The following is a 14,927-nucleotide window of genomic DNA, read 5'->3' as shown; positions in this document are numbered from 1 at the left end:
AGTTGTGAAAAGGGGGGAAATTTCGAAAAAATAAACTAAAAGAAATCGCTCGGGGGCATGGAGTGACAGATCGCGTTGAACTGGAGGAAAACGGAGAAGTTTTTCGTAAAATTAGTTAGGTCGAAAGCAGTTTTTGTTGTCAAGAGGTAATTATTTACATGGTCAAGCCTAAAAGTTAATGACATATTCATTTGATCAAAAATTTCGAAAACGTCAATTATTTTATTTTCTCCAAATTTTGTTTAGATTTGGAAAAAAAACGTGTGAATTATAACAATATTAATTTTATTTAGTCTCTCCTTTATTTAGTCTCCCCATAACATAGGTTATGAGAAGTTTGAAATTGATTCAAGAAATGGGAACTGATGTTTTAATAAACTCAAGATTATTTCTAAAGCAGCAAATGTAACAGTTGCTGCAACACTTAATTCCTGTAACACTATTTATCCATGCATAGAACCCCTGGAAAACAATCTCACACAAAACATCTTTTTAAAAACCGGATAACGAAGCACAGACTTGTATCACGATATCTGAAAAATCCGAATTACTGAACTGCAAAAAACTAACCAAATGTTACAGCAGTAAAAGCTCTCCTCATAAGCTCCATTATTTCATTATTTGATCAGCTTAATTGGATTATTAAAAATAAATAACTAGATTACTAACCTATCACCTGCCGTTTCAGATTCCCAAAAGCGTGAACGGCTTTCGCTACGCCTCTAAGTTGCGTAGCCCTCGTGCTCATAACACCATCAAAATCAGAAAAATCTGTGTTAAATTAATTAATTCAAACTTTTACTCAAGCTACAATGTAATGCTGTTTTCTTTCTAGAATTGATGTTTTTGCTACAATCATCAACAGCAGAGCGTAGCCAGAGCTATATATACCATAAAAGAACATTTTTTCTATCGGCGTAACTTTTTTTGAAACGTAAGAACTTTGCTCCAATGTAAGTTTTGAGCTTACCATAGCTGACAGCCTCAAGTGTATTAATTGATTGTTTGAATAATTGATTCACGAAAAACGAAAGAACGCTTTACTTTTGAAATTGACAGAGAGTTTGTTTAAATATTAGAAGAAAACCTAACTAAAAACCCCTGTGCCCTCTATGTCCGATAATATTCTTGGAGGTTTGTTGATGTACGCTTATGATTAAAATTTCATTGGGATGAAACCGAAATACAGTCCCAATCTTTTCCTTATTTTCTCCATTCATTTCCATCGGAATATTTCTGAACTATTTGAGTAGTGGAACCCATTCGATGCACAATTAGCTTCCTGTGCCGAGGATTCAATATTAGCTGTAATTTAACAATTTTCATTTAAGAAACAGAAGCTAAATAAAATTCAAACAATTTGAGCATTAAAAGCAATAAGAAAAATTATTCTAAATTCTATCAAGGGATTGTAGGCAGAATAAGCAGAAAACAAAATTGACAGAGCTCCCAACTTGATTTCTGCATTATATCAACACAGATCGACGAAATAGAGAAAAAACACTAGATGTGAAACACTTAAGAACTCAATGTTTACAAAATTTTATAGTTACAACTTTTCATAATTGAACAAAAATATTTCCTAGTTTTTTAAGCAATTTTAACAATCTCATCAGCAAGCAAATATCCAAAGTAAACGCAATATAGCAAAAAAAGATTTTGAAGCAATCAGATAATATAATTTTTTGAAAAATATGTTAACTTGTATGTATATCTGCTTTCCGCTCCCATTTGTCTGATTGCTAAGAAAAATTGAATACAATCTGATTGAATAAGAAAACTTCCAAGATAAGTATTAAGAACAGCACTGTATATTTATGAAAAAAGGTGAGCAATTTGAACGGCACAAATTTTAAAATAATATACGAATTGAAACTATTTTGTCTCGACAGACCACTTATTTGCTCACAATTTTGTACAAAAGATCTGGAATACAGATTTAGCAAAATTGTTAGAACAGCATATGATGCCGCAATTGAAATTTTATTTACTTTGACTCCCCATTAGTCGATTGTCTAAAAACTCCCAATTTTAAAAAAAAACAGTTCTACAGTTTCAGCAACAAGTGGGTTTGAAAAGTTCAGGCCATTAATGTCTATTTGAACGTACTCTAATATTTGTACCGTTGATTTTTTTCGCCTCACCTACAAAACAAGTTGAGTGATATAAAAGAGCCATATTTAATGCCTATGAAAATTCAAATGATTGGAAAGCAGTATTAAGTACTTTCTAAGTTTTTTGTGGAACCAAACTTTTTATTTTCAGGTTTAAATCTTTGCAATTTTTCATAAGCATATTGCAGAGTCAACGGAGGGCATCATCAGTAAAGGTACGTGAACGCTATTAGCAATAAACAACGTTTATCAGGAAACGGAAAAGAAGAAGCGGAAAAAGAGTTTTTCAAATAGTCTATCCATTTTGGCGTTCTTAAGTGTTTTTTTATGTTTTATACACTGTGAATGCTAAACGTACTTTTTTGTAACACTTTGAAGAATTGCAATTGAGTACAATTGTAGAAACCATTTAGAAGGTGTTGGCCTTTTTACGAGGTCTTCTTAGATCACATTATGAACCTCTTTATACTATTTACAATTTTTTGTATTTGTTTCTAAAATTTGAAAAATATGAAAGTCATGCATAGAAATTTTCAACATTTGTATGTTTCTAAGTTCTATTTTAAGGTACAATTTATGTCACAAGTATAACTACTTTCGTATTAACTATTTTTGTTCTCATGTTTTTGTGTTTCTAAGGTTGCGTAAATGATAAAAAAAATTTCGAAAAATCATCCAGAATCAAAAAAGCATGATTTATGAATAAAAACAATTTTCAGATAACAATTTCTTAGACTATAAGCTCTCTTACATCCTCAGATGTCAGCAGCGGAGTTGTTTCTGCGCAAAGATTTCTTTCGAAGAAATTTAAAAACGGAGGTTGCTTGGAATGTTCCGAAAGCTAATTGGTTGAAAATTTCTTTCCAGGGTATGTAAATTATTTTCGGTTTTACCTGGATATAAAGCTGGCTTCGCATGAACATTGACTCCTTTTTTTGAGTTGTTGACATATTTCCAAACTTTTTGACCGGTTGACATATTTTCTGCTAGAATTCCGTCTCATTTTGGTCTTCCTCATTGTCGGTCAGCGCTGCTCTCAAATTTTCAATCGCTTTTAAACAATTGAATCGATTTTGTCAGATTCCAGATCAATTACGAGCTGATCGTTTCCGTTGTAAAGGTGGCTTAATTCAGCTTTACCCTTTGTTGAGAACGAATATCTCTCAATTTGTTTTGTAATTCTTGTACTGCCGAGTAGAGATTTTTGCAACGAAGCGCCATGAGTTGTTCTAAGCCCGCCATTTTTTGCTCTATTTCAGATCGAATTTATCCGAATGTTTATAACTTTTGGTACCTTCGCTAAAAGTGCCTCTGTTAAATTTCCTCTGCTCAGTTTGGATAGATTTTTCTTAGCACAATTGCTGATCTAATCCGAAATAGCATTCAGCCCCAAAATCGACCCCAAGGTAGGTCAAGGTGAGAATCGGGATCGTGATACAGATTCAGTACCATGATACCAACTAATAAAAGCACCACAATTACCCTCGGTAAGTGTTATTATAAAAAAGTACGCAAATATAGTCATGGCATAGTAATTGACGATTCAAACTCCAGGCTGCACATGTTTATTTGATCAAATTGCCGTTGGCTCCCAGACCAATTTTGTGCACTTCAATGGGTCAAATTAAAGACTCATATCTATGGTTTTAAAGCGCAATTTACGGCGTTTCTGATGATTTCAGTCCTGCTGCGATTGGTTCAGTACCTTGGCAAATATCGAAGATTTTAGACTATGTATTCTTTTGACGATTTCGTGACCAAATTTTTTTAGTATTGTTTGCATTTCGCAAACCAATTTCTCACAATTTCGTGACTAATTTTTCTGATGATTTTTTTACTAATTTCAAGTGATAAATTAGTGAGCAATTTCTGACAATTTCCCACCCATTTTTTTTCAACTAACCAACTTTTCTACCATTTTTGACCTTTCTTATTTTGTACCGGTTCCCGTTCTATTTTGGCTATTTCCGGACCATTTTTGGCGTTTCCTTCACTTACCATGTCATCTAAGACTTGCATGTCTAAATGCAAGTCTTACTAGGACCTCATTTAGACTTACACGTCTTAGCGAATACTTGTATTTAGACAGGCACTTCTAGGCCAGGACTTGCACTTGGACTTGCTCGCCGTGACTAAGATTTGCATTTAGACTGCTAAGAGTACAATGTGCCATAAGCATAGCTCTAAATCAGTACCGATATAAAAATTGCAATTAGCCGTGCCTCGTACTGATATTGACTTGGCGATACGTCCGGGTTTCGGTACCTGCAAACTCGGTTTCTTCAGGTAAACTTTGCACTATAAATCAAAAGAAATGAAAAAAGAATTAACAGCTTATTGCTGTCAATTATGACAACAGATTGTCGTATCAATAAATCCACTGTTTATGACGCATTAAAAATTCTTTATCAATCAATGGCACCCTAGATGGCAGAAAATGTTGATGACCAAAAGTGTCGAATGCGCAAATTCTTTCAAATTCTTTAGTGTTGCATCAGATGATCAATCATGCTTGAAACGCCTTCAATTTTGTACAATAAGAACGTATTATTGTTGTTGTGAGTTGTCATGCATTATTTGCCCTTCAAATAGCCTGAATACTTGCAAAGTTGACTTCAAATTGAATTCTAATGGAGATGAGATCTACAATCATATTGCTACGAGTTCTCTTTTATACAACTCAATGAGATCACGTTTAACTGATGTTTGGCATGGTTAAACATTAGTTTTAGTTTCATTAAGTTAAATAAAGACTATTGAATTTTATCAATATCTCGGCGTTGATAATACCAAGTTTCAAACCTATTATCATGGTGGGCTTTATGGGAACTTAAATACAATAATATTATTCTGAAAGCATAATCAATTCGAGTATTTCATTCTCTATTATAATTCAACCAATCTACTGAAATAATAAACAAATAACCAATCTTTTCAGTTGCAGAAATTTTACATTTCTGTTTCCATCAAAAATCGATCAAAATCAGTATTGAAATACCTAGAACGCCTCATTACTATTTTATATCGTCTGAAAAAAAACCGGAATTAGATGCAAAATAATGTGTCGGTTCTGTTGTTGTTTCCGCCCAAAGACGGAGGCCGAGGAAAAGAGCCGTCAAATTGACAGAGAGCTAGACACGTTCCGAAAGCAACAGGAGCAGATAATTAACCTCTTAATGCTGGGCGCGGGCGAGTGTGGTAAAAGCACAGTCGTGAAACAAATGCGTATTATTTATGCTGATGGGTTCAGTGACAATGAGAGACTGCAGCATTTGCCCATAATAAGAGGAAATGCCATCAAATCAATCGCCATTATTCTCAAGGCCATGAACACATTAGACGTTGCGTTCAGGGAGCTGCTTCTCTTTAACCCCAAAAATTCCTCTCAATTTAACTACATGCTTCTTAGGGGCGGGTTCTCTAAAGTCCATTCAGTGTTTTCCCGGTTAGAGACGACAGTAATAAAAATTGCTAAAAAGATCACGATTTGCAACAAGTTTAGTGAAATTTTACAAAAATGAGGTGATTAATGCGTCGTTTAATGCGGTAAAAATTGAACTACTTTCACAACAAATCTTAGGAAAAAAACCACGATTTTTAATTTCACCGCAGTTATTATTAAAAATTCACCTAAATGATCTGGGCGCTTTGCGGTGAAAATCAGTTTGTTTTCAGCGCAATTGTTATCTTACTGATCGATGAAAGCTCGACGAGTTCCCTTATTAAGCGCCAGATAAAATTTGTTTTAAGATTTATTTTACTTTTAATCCTATTTATGTTCGTTCTCTCCAATTCAATTTTAAATTGAGCTAAATATCAAGACAGATCGCTGGAAAATGTTTTTGTGATTTTGCTACAATCATTTTTAGAATCATTTTTGAATAGTTCTTTTTTATCTCAGTAAGTCACTAAAAGTTCAAAGCAATCGTTTACGGGGCAAGAAGAAACAGTTCCGCAATTTTAGTGATCCAACATTGAATGAGCACGCTACTCAAATTCGCGATTTTCAGCTCAATTATGACATAACAATGGACTCAGATATACCCGGTTACGTAATAGACGCTGTCGAGAAGGTCTGGCCAGATTCGGGATTGCAGGAATGTGTGAAAAGATCCAACGAATATCAGTTAATGGATAATGCGGGATACTTTATAGAAAAGTTGAGACAAATCGCAACTTTAGCTTACTTGCCGTCAACACAGGATATTATCAATGAACGATCGCAAACAAGGGAGTACAATTATGCATGTTTTATGTTTTCAACATTTTTGAAGCTTTGTAAGAATGTTTGCAATCTTAAAAAAACTTGATCTTTTTAAATAGGACTAGGTGGAAGCAGAAAGACAAGAGGGCCTCTCATCCTGATAAAGAACCTTGTGCACACCATTTCCTCATAATAATTCTAATAGCTTCAGAAATAACTACGAATTTTCTGAAATTCAAAAGTTTTATAGAGTTTGATGAAATGCATAAAATTATTTCAAAAGTGTCAGACACTTACTAGAGAGGTTCAAAAAAGTGTCCAAAAGAAGTTTTCTAGCTTTTAATCAATATTTGTGCACTTTCAGACCAAAATTATCAGCATTAAACGCTGACTAGGCCTTATCTTGGCATTTTTTTTCCTTTTCAGCAAATCAAAAAAAGTTTGAATGTTGAATACGAATAATTTTCAATTATTTATTATTTCTAATTTAGTCTTAAATAAATGCATTTAGGTAAATTATGGCTGAATTAAGCGACTAATCCACGATTAAATGTTACAAAAAAAAATAAAATAGTACCCTTAATCTGCATCATGAAAAAAATAGGGACCAATTTCACTGAAGTGGGCAAATTTTTGGATTTTAGGCAGTTAAATATGTGCCTGAAAAACGAAAACGAAGTGAGCACGGCTTTCATTCTTGGTATGAAAAGCTCAAAGCATCATTTCTCAGTTTGCAGTTTATACGTTTTGTTTCCAGAAGTTCTCAATTACTTTCTTTAAAGCAACGAAGTCGATAGCAGTTTGCAATTTGATCAAAAGCATTCAACTTTTTATTCAACAAGTTTTTATGCCCTTGAAGGTTATCACTGAATCATTAGTAAACATAGAATAAAACTGGATAATTCTCTATGACTGGTCGTTTTTTCATTCGCAGGCTCGCTGTTTTCGTGTTTTGATATAATACTACTAGTATTTCGTTTAATTAGATTCCAGTTCTCGTCTTTCAGTTTTCATAGTCAGATAGCATCAAAATATCTAATAATAAAAATTGTCACTGAATCAGTCTCTAAAAATACATTTTGGGCTCGATAATTTTGATTTTCAATATCGACAGAATCGAATCGACAAAGTGCCATTATCTAAAAATTGCCGAACAAATGGTCGATTCGACCCAATCAGGAGGGCCATAATATTTATTATCTGTTACAGCCATAATCCTATTTCTAACACAAATATATTAGCTTAATTTAAAACATAGTTTGGTTTGGTTCAGCCTATAGATTGCACAAAAGTTCGAAACTAGATGTCGACTCAACAATTTCAAGATTTAATAACTTGCTAACTATATCACATAGTGTATCCGTAAAAAAACTCACTTCAAATTCTTGCTCGCCAGATTTTGTGGTTCAGAATTTTCTGGTTCAGAACTTTCAAATTTATTCCATTCACTGATTTTAATTTATCCTTTCATTTCGCGAGCTTTGGAATCTATTATGAAGTATGTCCCTCAATACCGATTGTTGATATTGCTGAAAAAATTGTTCAATGCTTATTGATATTAGGTACAGTGTCTCCAGAAGGATTTTTTCTACAACTCCACTTTATACCAAATAAATCCCAATTGTTTTCGGAAAAACCAACTGAAAAACCCCACTCCTAATTAGATAGAAAAAAAAAACTTCCACGGAAAGAAACCCCCAAGGAAAAAACACCACAAATATAAACCCCCACTTTACATCATATCATCAATCAAATTGATTTAAATAAATTATATTGCAAAACAATTGCACAGATCAAAAGCAAAGGATTGAAACAGTTTCTCAAAATTACATACTTGAGGCAATTGCTCGCAAATATGCTAATGGCTGCTGTTCGTGTGCGGCACAAACAATTCGTTTTATTCTGCCGTAATTCTCATTCTCTTTAACCATGTTCTTCTCTCCTTTTTGCTTCTTTTTGAAACACTTGTTGTCTCTGTATGGCCTCCAAGAATTTCCAAATATAGGGCTTGTTAAATTGCATCGTTTCAATACCTCTATGGAAACCTTCTATCGCATTGTTAGTTTTCGGCAGGTGCTCAATCGTGCGATGATACACATTCCATGTTATGTGATGAAAGCGTGGTTTTCGACTACTCTCATTCCTGTGGAAGCGGCCGAGATATACTTCAAAATAATCAACAAATTCTATTTATAATGTTAAAGCGTGAATACAAAATACAGAACATGACAATTTGAATTACGTGAGGTTTTCAGGCATGCGTGTTTGGCTTTTTGCTGTGATGGTTTCCATGGGGGGTTAATTCCGTGGGGGTTTAATTCCTAGACTCATCAAAATTATTGGGGGGGGGCGGGGGGTGGGGGTTACGGTAAGTAAAGTATCCTAATTGAAGCGGGGAAAGCCTGGAAGTGGGGAAGCATAACGGGAAGGAGCCGGATAGTTATTACTCTATAATTAGCCCTTATTAAGAACGAATTACTCCTTTAAAAACTGATATATGTACTCCCTTTTGCTGCTTTTAAATCTAGACAAGTGACGGAGATAGTAATTAACGTTGACACTAGACAGCACAGAGGCACCTTCCGCATCATAGACATTGGAGGTCAAAGGTCACAGAGACGCAAGTGGGTGCATGCATTCGACAATGTCAGTGCCATCATCTGGGTAGCCTCTCTCGCTGATTATGACTTGACACTTCAGGGACACTTATTTCTGTTTCCTTTCTGAGTAAGACAACGGCTTTTTTTGGTTGCAGCATTGCTTTTCAGGCCTTGTTTAAAGAGAGTTTGCAAAATGAGGTCCATGAACAGGATAATTATGGGGACAGGCGGACTTGGGTCGAGGACAGTGGGTCCGGTGCCACCCAAGAACAGACTTACTTTTGGTCTGCTCGATCTGGACACCCCATCCGGAACCCAATTCCGTCTGCCGAATAATTAATTGTTTTGACATTTTGTTGCGTAGAAACATCCTCTTTCATTGTATTGAGTGCATGTATAGTAGATTTCGTCTTTTTGAATAAATAAGTTAATTTGCGCGCTGATAGCGTATCATTTGTTTAACGAATTTAGCAAATTGAAAGCAATCAAGTAGCAACGAAAATTAAATTTATCGCTTTCGAAAAAAAACCCATCCGTCCACTTCTCTCCGGATACGATCCTACTTTTAAGACAATCAGAATCATTTCTAATTGAAGGATACATTTTGACTACGCTAAGTATAAAGCTAGCCAATATGGGGTCTTTTTCGCAAATGTCTAAAAAATTAATATTAAGCAAGGAAACAGATTAATAACAGGAAGACCAAAAACGTCCAACAAATCGAATGAAAGAGAGTTTAACCCTCTTTGAAAGCACAATTCACATGCCAATATTCAGAATGAAAAACATTGTGTTATTCCTCAACAAAACCGATCTGTTCAAAGAGAAAATCAAAACCTCGCCCATATCCGACTTCTTCCCTAATTACACCGGAGGCGCCAATTTTGAGGATGGTTGTTCGTACTTTAGCGCCCAGTTTCATTCAAAAAATCAGAGTGAAAAAAGGAAGATTTTCCAACATTTCACGTGCGCAACTGACACTGGAGCTTTGACTCATTTAATTCACTCTGTCGTGAACACAATTATGGACGATATTTTCTCCAGAACTGGACTTGCTTGAATTATGGACTGATCTTTTCAGCCCCCCCCCCCCCCACCCCCACCACCACCACAACTTAGTGTGCTCATTTACGTCCCCAGTCGCAGGTGTTCTTGATATTTCACCATGGTGTTTTTGATAAATAGAACAGAATATAACTTAATTAAGTGGGGAAAATTTTCCAACTCGACATTAAGCCTCTGATGATTTAAACTTTTTTGATAAATTAATTGATCCGGGAGGGGGGGGGGGCGTAAATGATGATCATGTAAATGGCTGCAAACCAATTCTGAGGATAACAAATTCGCAAAAATCTCTGGTGCTCGAAATTCATTTTTTTCCCTATGAATTTCCCAAAGTAAAAGCTATCAATCAGAGGGATAATCTATTGCCATGGACAGGTTGGCATAGTCGCTTCAAGTAGAAACATTTCGTGGAGTGCCACAAATGTCTCCGCTGAATTCTTTATAAACTCTGATCTCAACCAAAAACAAGGCATTTGTATGCAATTTCACCTCGCCCACTGAGAAGTAAAGAGAATTCTTCGTCTTTAATTTTTACTCACCCAATTGGAGGTGAACTAAGCGATATGATATATGGCTTTTCCATAATGTAATCGAGGGGTGGGATTAATATATTACATACTAAAAAGCTTAAATTGCCAATCAAATGGAGTTGCTTATATTGACATCTTAAAATTCTACAAAATCAGCAAAATAAAAAATCAGATGTGACTGGTATTTTCTGGGTATCAGTCGGCAAATGTTGCGTTAGATTTATGTCCCATGCACATACTGGAGCAGTGATTACGTTTCGCTTGACAACCAAGCAGCCTTATATCTGCTTGTTCTCAGATGCTCCAAAAGCAAAAAAAAGAATCCCAATGAAAAATACTGGATTAAACTTTTCTAGGCCTTCCTGAAATTAACCAGTAAATGGCCTTTTGTATTAGCATAAAATATAACTGTCATGTTGCCAGAAAAAAACTTCGACAGCGTCGAGAATATGAGGTCCCTCGACGCTGTCGCAGTTATTCTATCTCTCTCTCTCTCTCTCTCTCTCTCTCTCTCTCTCTCTCTCTCTCTCTCTCTCTCTCTCTCTCTCTCTCTCTAAGGCCATAAAAAACAATGAAAAAAGGCATGAAATATGATTTCGCTAATTATTGTTGTGATTGTAGGCCAAAGATTCCTTAATAGCTCCTGAATCCTCCAATTAAAAAAAGGGAAATTCAATTCGATGAATAAGGAAACGAACGCAAAATAATAAATTGAATAAACGAAAGAACCGCTGATTTGAACTGAGCATAAAGCTACATCTTGTGACACAAAAAAGTTGACAAAAAGAAATAAACGTCTATTTTACGGAGATATGAAGTCCCCGGACTACATATCCTCGACGCTGTCGCAGTTATTCTCTCTCTCTCTCTCTCTCTCTCTCTCTCTCTCTCTCTCTCTCTCTCTCTAAGCCCTTAAAAACAATGAAAAAAAGGCATGAAAAATGATTTCGCTAATTGTTGTTGAGATTGTAGGCCAAAGATGGATTCAAATAATTTTCACTTTGAGTGTTATATTCTTAACAGCTTCTGACTCCTCCAATTAAAAAAAGAGAAATTCAATTCGATGAATAAAGAAACGAACGCAAAATAACAAAATGCATAAATGCAAGAACATCAGCTTATTTGAAGTGAGCATAAAGCCTCATCTTGTGACACAAAAACGTTGAAAAAATGAAAAAACAAAAGAAAAGCCGCTCCTGAAGTACCAATTCTAAAATGTCATTGACAGAACAAAAGACGAACTAGAATAGATGACCACGAGTGAAAATAAAAACCATCTGGGAAAAAAAAGCGAGAAAAACAAAAAAAAAGTCAACTTTCCGCGGTTTTAAAAACACTACCTAGAATATGAATTTTGTTTTAACGCTCATTTTGCGGCTCTCCTGAAAGTTAGAGTGAAAATTTTAGATATAGCATTGCAAAATTGACTTCGCAAACCATCCGAATTTGTGAACTGATTAAAAAACAGACCCGGAAGATTTCCGAACACGACACAAAGTTGAAACTTTTTTGACGCAAGCTGACTAAAACAATATGGTTCAGTTTCTGGTAAACAACCTTAATCATACTTCTTATGTAGTTGTTTAATTGTGAAATCTATCTTGGACCTTGGTTTCCATGGAGTACTTCACAAAAGTTCAAGGTTTAATGATAGGAATTTCGTTTCTACTAAATTAAATTTATTTTAGAGGGTAGTTGTTGTCCCTCTTGTGACATTTTTAAAATTTCATTTAAAATCCGCTTGTGAACAAAAGAAGCAAAACTTCTTATAAAGGTTAACCAGCTACGGCCTAACATTAAAGGTCAGAAAAGGAATCAATATCACCAGCAAAAATCACCAACCTCATCTCACAATTCAATCCCATTTCGACAAAGACAATTGCAAACAACAAAAAAATAAAACCAGTAACGTCGGACGAATTGCTCTCGAACAAGTGGTGATGCTAGACAATTTTATGGTGCAAAAATTCTGATTAGGAAGGGGTTCGAAACGTCAACCCCTTGGTTAACATTAGTAACACTAACCACTGCGCCACTACACCTGCTATGACCTGTCTCTGCTCACAATCGGTTTAATTTGAGCGACACACTTAATTTCTGAACGCTAGCAATTCAAATCTCCCAAACAATCAAAAATTTAAGCATGAAAAGTTACCCCAGAAGTATAATTGACTGAGTGTTCAATAAGAAAACAGTCAAGCAAAAATTGTGCATAAAAAAAGACATACATTTACAAAAATGGCTTCAAATTTCGTTCAAGATTAATAAAAAACTAGCACCAGCCCTCATAGCATCATAACATAAGTACCTAATCTTAGCTGGCTCTTGACTTGATTATCTCGAATAACGCGATAAAGCAAGCGGAAAAAGTTATTAATCTAGATTTTGGTGTGTATTATAAAGGATAAAGTACGTTCAAGCAACTAAGATGACAATATAATTTCAAATTAACTGAGACAGGCCAATATAGGTCGTTTTATAGGGCATGTACACTTTTTAGATAGGTGTCCATGCCTTTTTTTAAATCCCAGAATAGATTACTGAAGCAAGACAACGAGAGAAGAACTGAAAATAATATTGAGAGACAAAACTGACACATTACGCACATGGCAGAAACTAAAGCTCGGTAACGAACCGAATAAAGCTGCTCAAGCTCTATTCAGCTTTCAGTACTAAAATATAAAGGGCAGCTGAAAACGAAAAAAGGGCAGCTGAAAAAGGGCAGCTGAATAAGAAAAAGGGCAGCTGAAAACAGGCTACTGTAGGCCTAATGCTGTTCCACTGCGATTACGCAGAAACCACAATTATTATTAAAATATCAAATAAGGACTGCAAAAAGACGGCTGCAAGATTAATTTGCTCAGCTCAGATATATTACAAAAAGCATGAGCTAGTAAGGATAGAAGTTAAAAATTCACAATTGGGATGTCTTCTCAATGAAAAAAATTAAAATCCAAAAAAAACTAACTGCTTTTCTAAAAGGAAAATCCACCTAACAGCAGCTTGAAAGCATTTGGTGCACAGCAACAATGACCGAATACTTGTTCCTTTCAGTCTCGAAAATTGGAATTTGAGTAATCTGAGTTTCTAATTCGAAGGATAAAAAACATACGTCCCACTTAATTTGTTTTGTATCTGTAGCAACTAAAATACCAGCCCGAAAATTTCTAGCAGTATCTCCGTATTTCCTTTAAATGCCCATTAAATGTTTGCACAATTAGGCCGTACTATCAAACACCAACCAAAATACATGATTTTGATAACCACTATAGATTATTTGGATCTCTTCCATTTGTGCTCCCTGGTAAGTGGGACCATGTTATTTGCACCCCACGCACACGTGCCACTTTTCTGTATAATGAGTTACTATGTAATGGAACGTGCTCTGTAACTGGGGGGGGGGGGGTGCATAACATTTTGGGGGGCACAAATGGAAAAGATCCCATTATTTTATTGGATAACAACGATGCTTTATTTTCATACCTATAACATTGTGGTAAAAAATGTTTGAACGTTTCTATAACTTTTGACACTAATGAAAACTAAATTGAAATGCCTTTCCGCAAGCACAAGTAAACTCAGTTGCTTTAAAATCCGGACGAGTGCTATCTGGGCATTTGGTGACATAAGAGAAAAACAAAGATACATATTAGAGCGCAACAATTACAAAAACCTGCGATATTGAATCGAAACAAACAAAAAGTTAAGAAAGTAGGAAACTCACTTGCACAAAACTTTCCATCATCGCGCATAAATAAATCACCCAAAATGGGCTCAAAACAATTCACTCAAAAAAGTGAAGCGTGCAAAGTCATCCAAGAAGTGAAATCAAAATATCGTTCTGGAAAAAAACGATTTAGCAAAAACTTTTCAAAGACAAATTTACAAAATGCTTCAAACTTCGTTTGAGAGCAATTAATGCAAAAAGATAATTGAAAATTGACACCTTCAACATAACAGTTCAAAACGCTAAAAACTATGAACAAAACCAACCCTAAATACCATTATATCTTCCCAACGCATGAAGGGATCTTTTCCGTTTGTGTCCCTCAGCTAAGTGGGTGCATATTATTTGCAACCCCCAGACGCACGTATAATTTTTCTTATAATGATTTACTAAGTAATGACACGTGCTCTATCTAGGGGGGGGGGGTGCATAGCGTACTGGGAGATCCACCTAAACACAACTCACATAATAAAACAATTTCAAAGATTGATATAAAAACAAATAAAATAACTGTAAAAATAGAAAGATATCTGGTAAACAGCCACCGTTAACGCGAGAATCGGTATTGAACCAGAAAAAAAGAGACAAAAGTCGACAGAATTTGTTTCCGTGTATCAAAATGTGTTCTAATTTGGTGTTCACCTTCAGTTAAATTCCAAAAATATACTTGCTTAATCTTTTGAGCAA

General features: G+C 35.1%; 1 protein-coding gene across 1 annotated transcript; it reads left to right on the top strand.

Annotated features, from left to right (window-relative positions):
* Positions 1–5,173: 5,173 nt before the first annotated feature.
* On the top strand, positions 5,174–9,254 carry LOC142336663 (guanine nucleotide-binding protein alpha-1 subunit-like). The gene is made up of 3 exons (XM_075385573.1): positions 5,174–5,559; positions 8,847–8,964; positions 9,087–9,254. The coding sequence occupies exons 1-3, from the start codon at positions 5,174–5,176 to the stop codon at positions 9,252–9,254; spliced, it is 672 nt and encodes a 223-aa protein (XP_075241688.1).
* The last annotated feature ends 5,673 nt before the right edge of the window (positions 9,255–14,927 follow it).

The sequence above is a fragment of the Convolutriloba macropyga genome, chromosome 3 (assembly GCF_964194025.1).
Source record: "Convolutriloba macropyga chromosome 3, txConMacr16.3, whole genome shotgun sequence".
NCBI classification, from domain to species: Eukaryota; Metazoa; Xenacoelomorpha; order Acoela; family Convolutidae; genus Convolutriloba; species Convolutriloba macropyga.
This window is presented reverse-complemented; position numbering and strand designations above follow the sequence as displayed.